Raw genomic sequence first — 14,485 nt, 5'->3', positions numbered from 1 at the left:
TAAAATCATGTCTAACAAGAAATTTGATGGCCGCAATTCCTGCCCTTTCTTTTCTTTTCAGAAAAAAAAAAGAAAAGAAAAAGAAAAAGGGATCTTGCCCATCTTCCTTTACATGGAAATTATGGGCCATAAAAAAGAATACCGCACTGCACAAGATTACAAGATAAGTGGGATTATCCAAGATTATCCTGTTTAATACACCAACATCTTGTGTGCTCCATCCAAGATGTTTCATGCACAATAACTGGGACCATCCCCCATTTCCAGGATAATCAAGGATAACCCCCTCTACACAACCACATGTATATATGCTCATTTTTCTTTGTTGGTATATCAAGTGTAGAGGAGTTTAGTGAACAAGAGTTCATTCCAAGTATCTTGAAGACCAGGCAGACACCAATGAACACAATCTGCATAGCTCACTGGGTTTGCTAGTTGCTCAGGGGTCAGTACACTCCATTGTTTCTTGTAGATGGTAGTGTGAGCATCCTTGCGGTACAAAGAGAGCTGTGTTATGTTGAGAAAAGTTATGGGCACACTCATCTTACTGAACACATCCCCTATGACTGCCATGATGTTCTTTCTGGAGCTGAATCCCCAGTAATTCGGATCCGTAATCAGACCCGTCTCATTGTAACAATTTCCTTCTTTCTCAGTCCCCCATTCTTTACTCCTGATCAAGCAAAGGTTAGATGATCAGTCTCTATGTCAATTATATTCATGAAGATTGATTCACTAGTAGCAATGTATAGCATATTTTAGGAACCATATATAGCACTTTTCACCATACATATATCCATTAACGCATAAAACAGCAATTAATCACATGATAATAAGTTCTCATGTTTCTTGTCATTCTATCGGAAATTACACAAGTTATATAAATGCATTTTTATCCCAATATATTGCTGATAAGAATGTAAAGTATCACAATAAAGAGTAAAGAGCACCTATTCCCACCTAGTAGAAACCATAGGTGTAAGTTATGTATTTCAATCAGACTTGATAGATGCATTCAACATAGTTTATTTGATAGGAATCATGCTTTGGATCATGTTTTTTGGAAACAAAAGTTAGATTTTTTAAGTGTTAAAATTTTGGTACATTGTGTGCCATCGATTTTTGAGGATCTTGAAAAACCTGCATATAGGTCACATTCACACGATTCAAAACTTGTTTTCTACAAGAAAATGCATGTAGATCATACCTATATGGTCTGATCAACAAGAAAACTCAAGAATTTTAAAACATTAAAGTTTTCTTTATATGGAAGTAGGTGCTCCGGGAGTACCCTATCATTATATCACAATAAAATTGCATATTTAAAGAAAAAAATATATATGTTGGCCATTTAAGGTGGCTGCAAAATATTGCAATATTTTTGTGATATTATTGAAAATATTGTGATATTTGTCACACTGCCTACACTTGATGAGTTTGAGGATTGGTGAGCATGCAATGTAGGGGATCAAATGGATTGTGTTTGGTCAAACCTCGATTTGAGTCTAACGCTTTACTTCGAAATAGGGATTCTTAAAAGTAATATTGGAAAGGGTAAGAATCAGATTCTTAGTTCATTCAGATTATTTTCAGAGTTGGATCGGATTCAGATCAACATTTTACTTGGATCTATATTTAGGTTCTTATCTTGATCCGATCTGTTTGCACATTTTACATGCAAAAACCTTGATTTCAGTCTTCTTTTAGTGGATACAATATTACTGCACATATTTTGGATCTGGATTCAACTTTACATCATCAGATCTCATTCAGATCCAGACTCAGAATTCAATCTACTGTATGAAATTTAGACTCGATTTCAGATCAGGCAGGATCCATCCCGTATCTGATCCATTTGCAGCCCTAATAAAAGGTAAACAAGGCGACTATGGATGCATTCGATGGCATCTCTATCGCTGGATCACTGGCCATAACAAGCAATATATATAAAAAGAAACTGAGATAAGATGTCTCACTTCTCATGAGTTGGTGACATGCTGGTAAAGAAGACCCGGGTTTTGAGGGGATCCATATTCTCCTCCACCCACCTGGCCATGTTTTCCAAAGCCATTCTGTATGCAACTTCTGTTTTCAATTCAATGATGTCTTTTGTATCATTCTCAAAAGACCCTTTACTGCTGCAATAAACCAATCACAAGAACCATTTAGTGTCTTAAAAAAAAGCAATTTACAAAAAGCCACCAAACGTGCTAGATATTTACAAGAAGCTCCCAACATTTCAGTTATTACATTTAGACACCTGTTTTATCTGAATGCATTTCAAAAGCCCTCTTGAGGTATAAAAAAACATTTTTGTTTTTTTGTTGTTTTTAAGCAACTCATGTCATGTCATCTTATTGTCTTTGCAAATCAACAAAGAGGGCATTATCGCTTGTTTTAGCTAAACGAATGTCAACTAACTGATTTTAAGTCCAAGCGTGCCTATGAAATACAGCTTATAAAAGCATGAAACTAAATATAATAACTGAAATGTTGGGCAAGCTTTTCTAAATACCTAATAAGTTAGGTTACTTTTTGTAAATTACTTAAAGAAGAAGAAGAAGAAGAATTACTGACAAAGACGTAGATGGAACTCAATTTTGGCATCATGTGTTTTGACCAAGACCTAAAAAATATGACAAACATGGCCAAAAATCACGACTTAAAATATGACAAAAAATCTGGTTAATTGATGGTTTTACCCTTTTGTCGCCTAAATTATTAGGTGCCTTGGTCAAACCACTTGTCTAAGATGTCACTTAAAATAATCAGGCACCGTGTAAGTTGTTCCTGATGAGTTGTGGAGCCCGATTCATTGTTTTTGCCCTTGCAAAAAGGAGGGTCGGGGGGAGGGGGCGCCCCTGGCAGGGGGTTATAGAAGGGCAGCGCCCCCCAGAAGATTTTTTTTTTTTGGACTTATGTTTGGGACCCGGTTTTCAATGGATCAGACCCGATTTGGTTAGGGTTAGGGTTGTCGCCTTTGCCTTGTTTACATTCTCACTTTTTTTTCCCCATCTTGTAACTGTTGGAAAAGAGTAATAAGATTTCTCTTTGGGCGGCCGTGGTTTTTTACTCTCTCTCGGATTTGAGGAGAGGTTTTTCTACGTAAATCTGTGTTCTTCTTGTGTTTTGTTTGATCGTTCTTGTTTTTTGTTTCCTTTTGGTTGTTTCTTGCTTGTGGTTTTCTTAACAGTTCCAAGAAAATCAAGTGTCGTATAAGTTGTCACATGAACATATCAGGTGCCATGATTTTGACCAAATAAAAGAGAAAAAAAGTCAATAAAACAGTAAATTGGCCATGTTTGTTATATTTTCTAGTTCACAGTTAGTTATAGTATTGTGGTAAAAATTAGTGGCATCTAAGTCATTGTCCGTCTTAATTACTCAAAAGAAGAAGAAACTCACAGTATCTTCATGTCCATGCCAGTCATCCACCAAAGGTAAGTATTGAAGACAATGATGTCAGCTCCCTTCCAATATAGGGCATGCTTTTTGAGGGAATTGGCCCTGACAACTCGATCCGTCACCCTGTGCACGATGGCATCATCAGAGTTGGATTCGAGGAGGAAGGGTGCCCAATAGAACTCGATCGTGGCATTGTAATCCTGTAAGGATGCACTTGAGTTATTTTGTGAAAACTAGTTCCCTATGTCACATTAATGAAAGTGATATAACAACATTTTCTAACAGAAGTCATCCTAGCACTGGGATCCCATGATCTCTCTCAACTCATCTCTTGTGTGGTCACAGCCACTCACATGGCAGCATTTCGAGTGGGGCCAGCATTTTATTGTTGTGGGGCCCATGGAATGCTGCCAGGTGAGAATGGCTGCGAGGCGCGAAGGAAATAATGTGCGTGCACTTTTTCTTTCGATTTCAAATCTCACCTCTCAATGGGGCTGTTTGACACCATAAAATTTTCTAGGTTCCCAACCAACTGTTGTTGGCCTGGATCGACATCAAAGTCATGAAGAGTGACTACTCATCGAAAATGGGATGCTCATTCATATTTAGCTTCTCAGTTTTGAAATACATTTTGATGCTCAATTGTGCTAGGATGAGCCTGCCTTATTGTGAAAGCTTACCATTGGATTTTGTCTCAAAATGTGAACAAGCATCCCATTTTTGACAAGTCACTTTTCATGACTTTGATGTCGAGGTCAGCCACACTTGATTGGGACCCTAGAAAATTTTGGGTGTCAATTGAGAATCTCTCTCTCTCTCTCTCTCTCTCTCTCTCTCTCTCTATATATATATATATATATATATATATATATAGTGAGAAAATGATTCTCATCCGAGCCAAAATAATTCTCATGGGAGCCCAAGCAAACATGCCCTAAGAGATCATTTTAGCTCATTCGATCATCATAAGTTGGATCCGATGACACAGCAGCATTTTGAGTGGTCAGAATTATGCTATATATGTGAGGCCCATTGTAAGCCACAATGTGATGTGGGTCATTTTAGGGGCTGACCCGCATTCAAAACCAACCGAAAAAAGAGGTTGAAATAGGATACAGATACGGAGGTGTGCATCAGGCAAGCGATCAAATGAGCCTCTCAGTACTTCTGACCTGGGACACACCAGGTTTGGTCTGCATGAAACCTGCACATGAGGCTCAAGCCTGATCCAGCCTAAACAGTAAACTTTGGTTACTCTCACGACTTGGTAAGATGCATTTCCAATGGGGCTTGGCTCATCGGGTTACCTATATACGGGCAACTCGATCTGGTGGTCGGCCCCAGCATGCTCTTACCACCAATCAAATTGAACTTATGTTTATGGGCATTGTGCTTCATATGGGATCTATGGGCACCTGTTTTGCATTCACTGGCAATCATGTTCCTGCCAGATGGATATGCTATTCTGATTGCTTGAATCAATTATATAATGTATAAAAAATCAATTCAAGCAACTCAAAGAAAAGTTTTAAGACTGATGCACATCAATACTAGTAAGGAAATAGAGAAACAAAAGAAGCAAATTATGACAGATTTTACATGGTTTAGCTGTGATGGGCCTATTTCTTTAATAAGCCAGTGCGGCATGACGGTCTCACAAGCTTTTCAATCGCTTACTTGCAACTAATTTGTTATGAGCATAAAATGCTTTGCAAACCCGTGACACGTCAGACTGCCTAATCTGCCCAGCGTAACGGTCACAAGCTACGTACCAACACTTTTTCATGTACTGAATCATTTCATCAAGCACATCTTTGAATGCATATTTTATATAGTTCATGCCACTTAGTTCATAGCCATCTCATACCAGCTATCACTTTCGAAAAGGGGCACAAACTTTGCCTTAGCCTTGTGTGTCATAGAGCATATTGTGATTCCATGCACACACCACAACAAAACCTCGTCACTGAAATAACAAGACCTTATAACCCCCAGTCCGAAGACCAGTTGATGATTAAACACCATAGCAAAGAGCCACACCCAGACTCATTCATCGATGCCGAGACATTCAGTCACCTAACCTCAAGTCACCATACTCGGTTGGAATCACCTAATGTAATTCCTGCGAGAATTATCTTCAACCCCCCCACACACCCGTACGTTCAACCGCTACATGTGGGAACGCTCATGTAAGCCGAGAGGTCCTTAACCAAATCTCCAAAGGCAACATCCTCTGATCCGCTAGCACTACTTAACCAAACTCTCCATGTCTTTGTCATTACACAATGATGCACTAATGACGATACCGCTATCTATCGCGTGTCGTGCTACCACTGCACGTCACTAATCAAGCCAACACATACTGCGCGTTCCTACAGTCAATGTATTTTCCACTCAATAGAGCTATGCACTACAACGGTCCCATTCTGAAGGATCAATCCAGGACACTAACATTGATAAGCAATAATCCACCATCGACAATGACATTACAAAATGGGGGAACCACTACCATAAATCCCAACTTTTACAACTAGAACTCCAATAAAGAGAGCACCTAAACCTGCTTTCAAGTTTGTATTGGGAAAGCACCATGATGTTAAAACACCCCAAAAATGCCTTTAGGACCCAGGATTTGGATGTAAGATATCAGTTGTTTTAAAAAATGTTAGGCAGACCCCGAATTCATTAATCAGTCTAAAACTTTAGATATCACTATAGATCACCCCTTATGAGAAACCAATCTAAGGGGATGATCCTTCCATGCTTTGATGTATCCCCCCTTAGCCATATTAGCTAAAATTGCAGAAATTTTGTTAGAGTTGTTTCTTGGTTTCTGTACAATTATCCCTTCAAAACTATACAAAATTTTCTTTAAGCATTAGGATAACTCACCTTTTCTCTCCAATGTTAATACTTTAATACACAATAACAAAAATACTCAATAAAGAAAACTATCTATTAACCCTAAAGACAACCACTTGTAAGGTTGGAGCAGCTAGTGCACATCACCTTGTCTTGGGACATTGCAAGTTCAAATCCCAATGGTATCTTTGTATAACTGGTAGGGGTCTGCCTAACCCCAGCTTGTCTTTAAAAAAAAAAGGCGGGCCATGTATCATCACCTAATCTAACAGGTCTGATGTTCGAGCATGCTCAGCCAATCACCAGATCCACTGTATATTCATGCACCCAGGTTACAGGCCCCAGCCTGAAAAAGATGTAGGCAGCTATAAAGAGAATCAGTCTGGCTGCTAGACGATCAGGTCTTCCCTCAGGTCCATCAGGCAGTCTACATCTAATGCTTGGCAGCAAGATAGAACATTGCGTTTTAACTATTGCTAGCCAGACATCTAATGTATGAATGTTAGCCCTCATTGATAAGCTAAAAAATGGGCAGTGTGAAAGTAATGTATGCCATAAACTTGTGTGTGTGTGTGTATCTCGCACGTGTGTGTGTGTGCGTGCATACATGCACACATGCATGCATGCCCCAACCATGAGCTACCCAATCAAATGATCAAATGGTTAAAGAGCCCCCGTAGAATGCTTTGTTCAACAAAAAACAGGTTTTGAATCATGTGATTAGGATGTATAAGAAGAATTTTCAAAGGCTTTAAAAAAATCAATGGCCCGCAATATATCAAAATTTTGCAACATTTGGGAGTTGGATCTTTGTAACTTCTAACTGCTTTCATGTACATTTGTATATTCTACATTGGATCAATAAACTGGTACGGGTCTGCCTAACCCCAGCCTCTCTCTCTCTCTCTCTCTCTCTCTCTCTCTCTCTCTCTCTCTCTATATATATATATATATATATATATATATATATATATATATATATATATATATATATATATATATATATATATATATATATTGCAACTTAAAATAATATGATTTTACTTTGCAAAAACACAATTAAGTATAACCATTAATAAATAAACCATGCTGAACACATCTACGAGCTGGTCAGATTGAGCGAGACAGAGGTTGTTGACGGATGTGCACATTAGGGGTACAATATAGTTCTGGCACACCTACCAGAAGAGCAAAAGTAGCAAACAAAGGTGAACATGGCAATTACCTTGGCCTTGAATACGGTGAGAGAACCATTGGTTTCTATTGATTTTGCATGTTGAGGGATCACAGAGTGGAGAAGGCAAATCATGGACACATATTGGCCACGATTTAGGGAATCACCAACATACAGCATCCGCTTCCCCCGGAGAGTTTCTAGCATCAACGTCGCGTTGAATCTGCCATATGACATTTTCTCTTATCAGAAATTAACTAGGTTCATGTCACACACATTGAATATGAGAATAGAATCTGCCATATGTCAACCATCTCTCTCTCTCTCTCTCTCTCTATATATATATATATATATATATATTGCTACTTAATGAGCCTGTATAAGTCTAGCCAAGCTGAAAACTCATTGTTTGTGTTCACCAAGGCTTATTTTATGAGTTTGAATGAGTTATTTTATGAGTTGTGTTTCTCAGCAAGTTTATTTTTTACTACTTTGCACTTGTTTTTAATATCCAGTTCAAGCATCACCATCATCATTTCATCGAATTGTTGTGATCTATATTAGTATAATATATTTTATGGGGACGGTGAATTTAGTACCTGAGATACTTGAGAACAATTGACAAAATCCGCTTCTTGTTATCAAGACAATAAAACTAATAGATGAAGGCCAATGTGGGGAAACTGAGAGGAGCAAATAATGGCTTTCTAGCGAGCCGATATGAGTCCCATCCATAACGAGTGATTTGCACCACTCACAACTCACAAGAAATAAACATTACACAGGGTGTGTGTGAGATGAAGATAACACCGTATGCTTTGGGGTGGGGTCTGCAAGGACGCAGATTAACTGCACACTGTCCCACGTACAACTTCATTGGTCTCTTCCAAAACTGAACGGACATGTGAGAACAGTGTTTGCATTCTTTTTATCAGAGGGACATTTAATGTTGTCAGTATCGTATCGGCAAAAAAAAAGCATCACCCCTTGAATAGGCTGTTTTTTAATAAATTTTAAAAATAAAAAATTTGATTTTTTTTAATAATTTTAATTATTATTTTAATGGTTTTAGCACGTGTTACGTTCTGATTGACACTTAATGTTTTTTATTATTTTTTTGGCCGATACAATAGGACTCAGTTGAGTGTCGGTATCGACCTATACAGCTGAATTGTTGGCCAAACATTAGGGCCGATACGGACAACATTGAGAGAGAGAAATTTTGGAGGTGATGGAGAAGACTAAAACTTAGATGAATATTGTTAATAATATATATAAATATGTTAAAAATATATATCTTTATCAATTAAAACATAAAAGTGTATCCTCCCTAATTTTGAAAAAGATTTATATAATTGTGTTTCACATCTTATCAAGTCCGTGTATGTGTTTATGTCCATGTAACATGAAATTTATGCACCCACCCGGGTCGCTCGAGTGGAAGTGGGCCTGGGGAGAGGTTGCTGACCTCTTTGTTCCAGGTTCAACTTTCACGGGTTGTGGTTGTGGGTGCCTTTAACTGGTGGGCTCCTTAAGGGCTTGGGTGTCAGTGAGCTCACTTGGGGTTTATCCTGAAGCAAGCCCATTAAGTGACCTGTTATTTGGCAAAGGTTCTTCGTTATCAGTAAAAAAAAAAAGACAAATAAATATTTCATTGTCATAGGGAAACACGAAAAAGGAAGTTTTTTCCAAATTGCTTAGCAAAGTATGTCTATCTTGTGCTATTGAGAAAATAAAATCATATTTCCAAGTTTTTGTCTGAAGTCTTCCTTCAAAACTAATCTTATGACCTCAAACCGGGGGCTCCAATTGTTTGGTAGGAGTAGCTTGTACACGTGACCTTGTGTTGGGAGGTTGCAAGTTCAAATACCAATGATATCTTTGTATAATTGGTAGGGGTCAGTCTAACCCCCGCTTGCCTATCATAAAAAAGAAAAAAGAAAGAAACCAACCACAGTTGGGATGGATTCAAGGGCATCACTCCTTCATTTTGGCATTGCAGTTAGGGGTGGGCATAGGCCGGGCCGGTCAACAGCCTGGCCCATTTACTCTCAGGCCGGGTTTTGGCTTGGTTCTTAATGGGCTCAGGTTTGAAGAGAGGCCCATGGCTTGGCCCAACGGGCCAATGTGAAGCGGGCCGAGTCCAAATAAGACGATTTCTACATAAAACAATACTAACCAACTAAGTGTGCAATTAACGTGATTTGGTGCAATTAATTTCTTTCTCTTAAAGTTAGTGCACTTAATTAGGTAATTAAAAATAATTAACAAGTTCTCATGTACCCAAGTTACTGTGTAATTTCTAGTTTTCATAAAAAACTAATTTTACTTTTTATATTTTTTATAACTCGGGCTCATCGGGCCGGGCCGGGCCGGTAGCCTGCAGGCCAGCCCAGAACGGGCTTGGGCCTAAAAACCTGGCCCAAACCCGCACCATGGCGGGCCGGGTCGGCTTGGCCCATCAGGCCGCCCGGCCCCTTGCCCAACCCTAATTGGGGCAAAGGTTGCACACCTTGAGTATCGAGCTCAGGATATCCTTCAACTTGGCATAGGGATTTAAACTGTTCAGATTTATCAGAAAATACATTTAGGGAGTTGGATTGAATCAGATCTGAGACAGTCAAAATTTGCAAAAGCCCCTTAGTGAATCTGACCTGTTTCCAACCCTTGGCACCCCATAAGCTGACCCACATTGCCAACATTGCCAGGTGTGCAGAACCCTGCTGCTCAAAAGATTTACTTTATATGAGAAATCAAATTTGTTATAAGCAGGCCCCAATTGGTTTGGTATAGTGGGTTGGGGCTTAGGCCACTAGGTGGGTCGTCTAGGTTCAAATCCCATGAGGGTCACCCTCTTCGCAAGCAGAAGCGTGGTGACTGCCTCGGGGCGAGGGGTAAGCCCTCAGAGTTTTTCACTGCCAGGACAGCGACTGCAAGTACAACAGACAGAGCCAGCGCGATTAGGTCTATGATCCTGAGGTGGTTTCTCCAAGTAAAAATTAAATACAAAAAAATTGTTATAGGCGAGCCTACATCCATCATCATAGGTATTCCCCTAATTATTGATGGTAAGCTAACCCAACAATGGACAAATATGATGCATGGATCTATTCATATGCTTTAGTTGAGACTTAGACTAGTCAAGAGCCAACCAACTCGGACTTGACTTAGCTGCCTTGGTCATATCTTACAATAGTCATAAGACAGTTTTTCACGCTTGTATGAAGTTTGACATCAATCGTGGCTCTTGCAAGGAGTTGATTTAAAACTTTGACCAAATGAATTTCCTCCAGACCACCTACTTTTGTTTCTGAAATTCAAAACTTTGCCTGGATTTATGATAAGTCTATTCATATACAAGTTGCCTTAACACAAGCTAAACATTTACTTTTTTCCTTCAACAAAATATGCCCAATGTATTTTCCTAGCCACAAATATGCTTGTGACTATTGTCCTCCACATTAAAATGTCCCTATCTGCTAATCTAGCTAACTTATACATTCTGCTTTTTTGGTGGGAATGGGAAGACAAAAACTAAATTGTGCATAGAGCATGTTTCCATCATCTAACATATTATCTATTTTAGATTAAATAATTAAATATTAGCCATCCAACCAACAATTAGGATTAATCTACATTGTCACCTGGATGTGGACTGATCCTAACCACCCATATGCATCAGTTGGACGGCTATCCCTGCATCATAAGGATAGGATCCCATCTAGGGCTTGTAAACGAGCTGAACGAACCGAACAGGCTTGGTTCGGGCTTGGCTTGTTTACCCATGGACTGAGTTCGTGACTCAGCTCGTGTTCATGTTTAGCTGAGTCGAGCTCAAGCTTGGCTCGTCCCTAAACGAGGCAAGCCGAACACAAGTTGGCTCATATAAAAAAAAACTGGTATTTATACATGAAATATATATTACACTTTATATATATATATATATTAAACTTAATAGTTCATATTTTGCATGTATAATTCTCATGCATCATTCATTTTATTTATAGATTTTTTGAATCATTCTTTTTATATATTAGGCTTAAAATATATATCACACGTAAAATAATATTATATTTTTTGTTTATACGAGCTCACCTGAGATAAGCCAAACCAAGCACCCTGTGTTGAGGCTAGACTCATTTAAGCTAAATGAGCTGATCAATGGCTCGGCTCGCCAACTGTATGAGCCAATCAAGCTTGTGATGAGCCAACTCTGACTCGCTAGCTGCCCAACAATCTTATTTCTCTCTTTGAAAAAAAAAAAAAAAAGATGAACAGGACTGACTATTCACCATGTAAACCGACAATTTTAGAAGAAAAGATTCTCTTATACCATCATGACTTTTTTTTTAAGACAAAAACCTACACCCAAGCGAGAAAAAGCTCAGGTAGGGTCCCACGCCACGTCCACCCTGTCTTACGCGGCCCACCTATAAAAAAAGGGAAGCAGATCAGGTCATGCTGAACATGAGCGTTTTTGCTCATGCCGACATCTTGGCCGTCCGTTTGTATTTTGGATGAATGCCACGTGGTTTTGTTGACTTTTGAACTTTTAAAATGCAAATCGGATGGCCACGATGTCGGCATGAGCAAAAACGCTCATGTTCAGTATGACCTGATCTGCTTCCTATAAAAAGCTACAGACACACCAACTCATCACCCTAGCAGCCACGCCACCATCATGTCAAAGGACATGCCTGAATATAATTTTAACTTTACATAAATACAAAATGACCAACATGCCCTTTTTTTTTTGCCGACTGCAGTACGGCCCTACACGTACTCCCAAGTCCCAACCCATCCATCAGGCGAAGCAAACAGTCATATTGGAGGCCAAGTTTTACCCTTTATGAAATCAAGCTCTACTTTGTCAACCCTACCGCACACAAACCTACGTCACAGGGACACGCGATTGCTCAATCCTACGTCACAAGGACACGCGATGGCTCAATCCTATGTCACAAGAACACGCCACTGTGATTGCTTGTCCCTGGTGATGCGCAGATATGGAGTCACGTATGACCATCAACTTAATAATTTTTAATAAAAAAATGCACTTTTAAAATTAAAATATCAAAAAACAGTTTTTTATTGATTAAAAATTTTAAAAAATCAGTGTTCTCTTGTCCTACTTTTCAAAAAATATTTTGAACTTGCGAATCGTACCCGCATCGTATGTCCACGTATCCGAATATCCTTGTGACATGGATTCAAAACTAGCTACTACATCATCTCCCACTCGTAGCCAGGAGTTTAGAAAACAAAAAAGACTAGTGAACATATTCCAAATAGTTCTAAGATATGCTAGTGTGGTGTGCAAAATTGAAAATCTTGGATGAATCTTATCAATCTGCTGCGATTGAAATTGAACCACCAACAAATGACAGGAAGTTTTTTCTTTTTTTTCTTTTTTTTGGGGGGGGTGGGGATATTTTCCCTTACCTGGGAAGGGAGCAATCATGGGGCTGCCATCTCCAATGTTGGTAATCTGAATCAGGGCGACCATGTTCCTTACACGTCAATTGAGGCTGGATATATGGGCACTCGTGCTCTTGGTAATTCGGATGGAAAACGTCGTCGTGAACCCATTTTCCTGCGAAAACATTGCACCCATCTGCTCCCTTTCCTATGGAAAATGGCACCGTGAGAAGATTGAGCCTTTGGCGAAGCTGGGCCTCTGAGTAAGAACCATCTTTTCTCTGTTTGCTGCTCTGGAGGCCTAAAGAAGACCAAAGTCAGGATACCCACAAAGAAAGACACACAAAAGATTGTGATTTTGTGTGTGAAGATTGTGAATTTGGTCGAGTAAAAGAAGAGAAGAGGTCAAGAGATGAGAGAAGGAGGAGGTTGTGATTTGCACCTGCTGTTTCAGGAGGGGAAGGAAGGATGGAATATTGTCCAAACAGGCAACTCAGATCTTCACTATAGAGGAATATCACAAAAATGAAGAAAGCAAGGGAGATGAAGAAGGCAGGGAAACGGTTCTTCCTTGGGTTGGGCTTCATGTTTTGGCTTTTGCTGATGAGTATCTGTCTAAGCAGAAACTTTTGCTGTGATTGTGGTTGTAAATTTGCCTTCAATAAATACACGAGTGGGGGAAGGTGGAATCCTGACTATTTTGTTGTTTTCTTTTGTGACTTAATCAAATAACTACTCTTGCAGTTTCCTTGTGGTGTTGGCCATCCAAGGAAATGTTTATGGGTATAATTTTCTTGCATATTAGGGCAGTTTGGACTCACTGGACAGACTTGAGGAACGTTGGTCCACTTCTATTATACTGCTGACTTGGTAGATGTGGGAAGTTCCTTCTAAGGCAGGGAAATAAGCCGAGCGGCTGGTGGCTTGGATTGTGTTCGGCTTGTAAATCTCTCTCTCTCTTAAAATAGGCTCCACAAGCCAAGCCAAACATGAATAATCGGTGTTTGTCTCGGCTTGGCTCATATAAAATCGTTGAATAATAATGAATATATTTTACATCATATGTACAACATAGTGCTCGAGCAAATGCTTAAAATATTTGGTTTGCAAATAATCGGTTTGGTGATAAAGTCTCACGGCTTTTAGCTCTGAAACAATACATACATTTTTGTAATCTTACTACTTTTAGCTATGAAACAATTGTTTTTTCTAGGGGTGTCAGCGGGTCGGATTTACCCGAACCAAACCCTATAGAGTCCGGGTATGGTGATAAATAAGAAGACCTGATTAAGACCCGGGTCTAGACCCAAAGGTTTAATACATGGATCTGAGTATAGTTTGTGAAATTTTATACCAGACCTGGGCCCGACCCAAATTTCGATTAAGACCCATAATTTTTCAATGTAAAAACGATAAAAATATTATTTTACCGGGTATGGTCCGGGCCTATGGTTCATGTAGTTATCGGGTTTAGGTATGGTTTCTCTCATAGTAGACCCGATTAGACCCAGGTCTGGACCTGATACCATACCCAAAAATTGGGTCCAAGTCTAGTTCCACCTGGGTCTGAACCAAACCCGACCCGTTGACACCCCCAGTTTTTTCTATAAACAATTCAGCTCGAGC

General features: G+C 39.3%; 1 protein-coding gene across 2 annotated transcripts; it reads right to left on the bottom strand.

Annotated features, from left to right (window-relative positions):
- Nucleotides 1-315: 315 nt before the first annotated feature.
- LOC149846354 (protein trichome birefringence-like 33) lies at nucleotides 316-13,515 on the bottom strand. Of its 2 annotated transcripts, none has more exons than XM_089997959.1 (6): nucleotides 13,302-13,515; nucleotides 12,884-13,160; nucleotides 7,493-7,664; nucleotides 3,406-3,605; nucleotides 1,977-2,138; nucleotides 316-673 (listed from the first exon to the last, which is right to left on the bottom strand). In XM_089997959.1, the coding sequence occupies exons 1-6, from the start codon at nucleotides 13,444-13,446 to the stop codon at nucleotides 334-336; spliced, it is 1,296 nt and encodes a 431-aa protein (XP_089854085.1). In that variant the 5' UTR covers nucleotides 13,447-13,515; the 3' UTR covers nucleotides 316-333. The 2 variants fall into 2 exon arrangements, with proteins under 2 accessions (XP_089854085.1, XP_089854087.1); XM_089997961.1 differs by having other exon boundaries at nucleotides 1,977-2,135.
- Between the last annotated feature and the right edge of the window lie 970 nt (nucleotides 13,516-14,485).

The sequence above is a fragment of the Nuphar pumila genome, chromosome 2 (genome assembly GCF_984573655.1).
Source record: "Nuphar pumila chromosome 2, dmNupPumi1.hap1.1, whole genome shotgun sequence".
Classification (NCBI taxonomy): domain Eukaryota; kingdom Viridiplantae; phylum Streptophyta; class Magnoliopsida; order Nymphaeales; family Nymphaeaceae; genus Nuphar; species Nuphar pumila.
The sequence above is the reverse complement of the archived record's forward strand: the minus strand, read 5'-3'. Positions and strand labels throughout refer to the sequence as shown.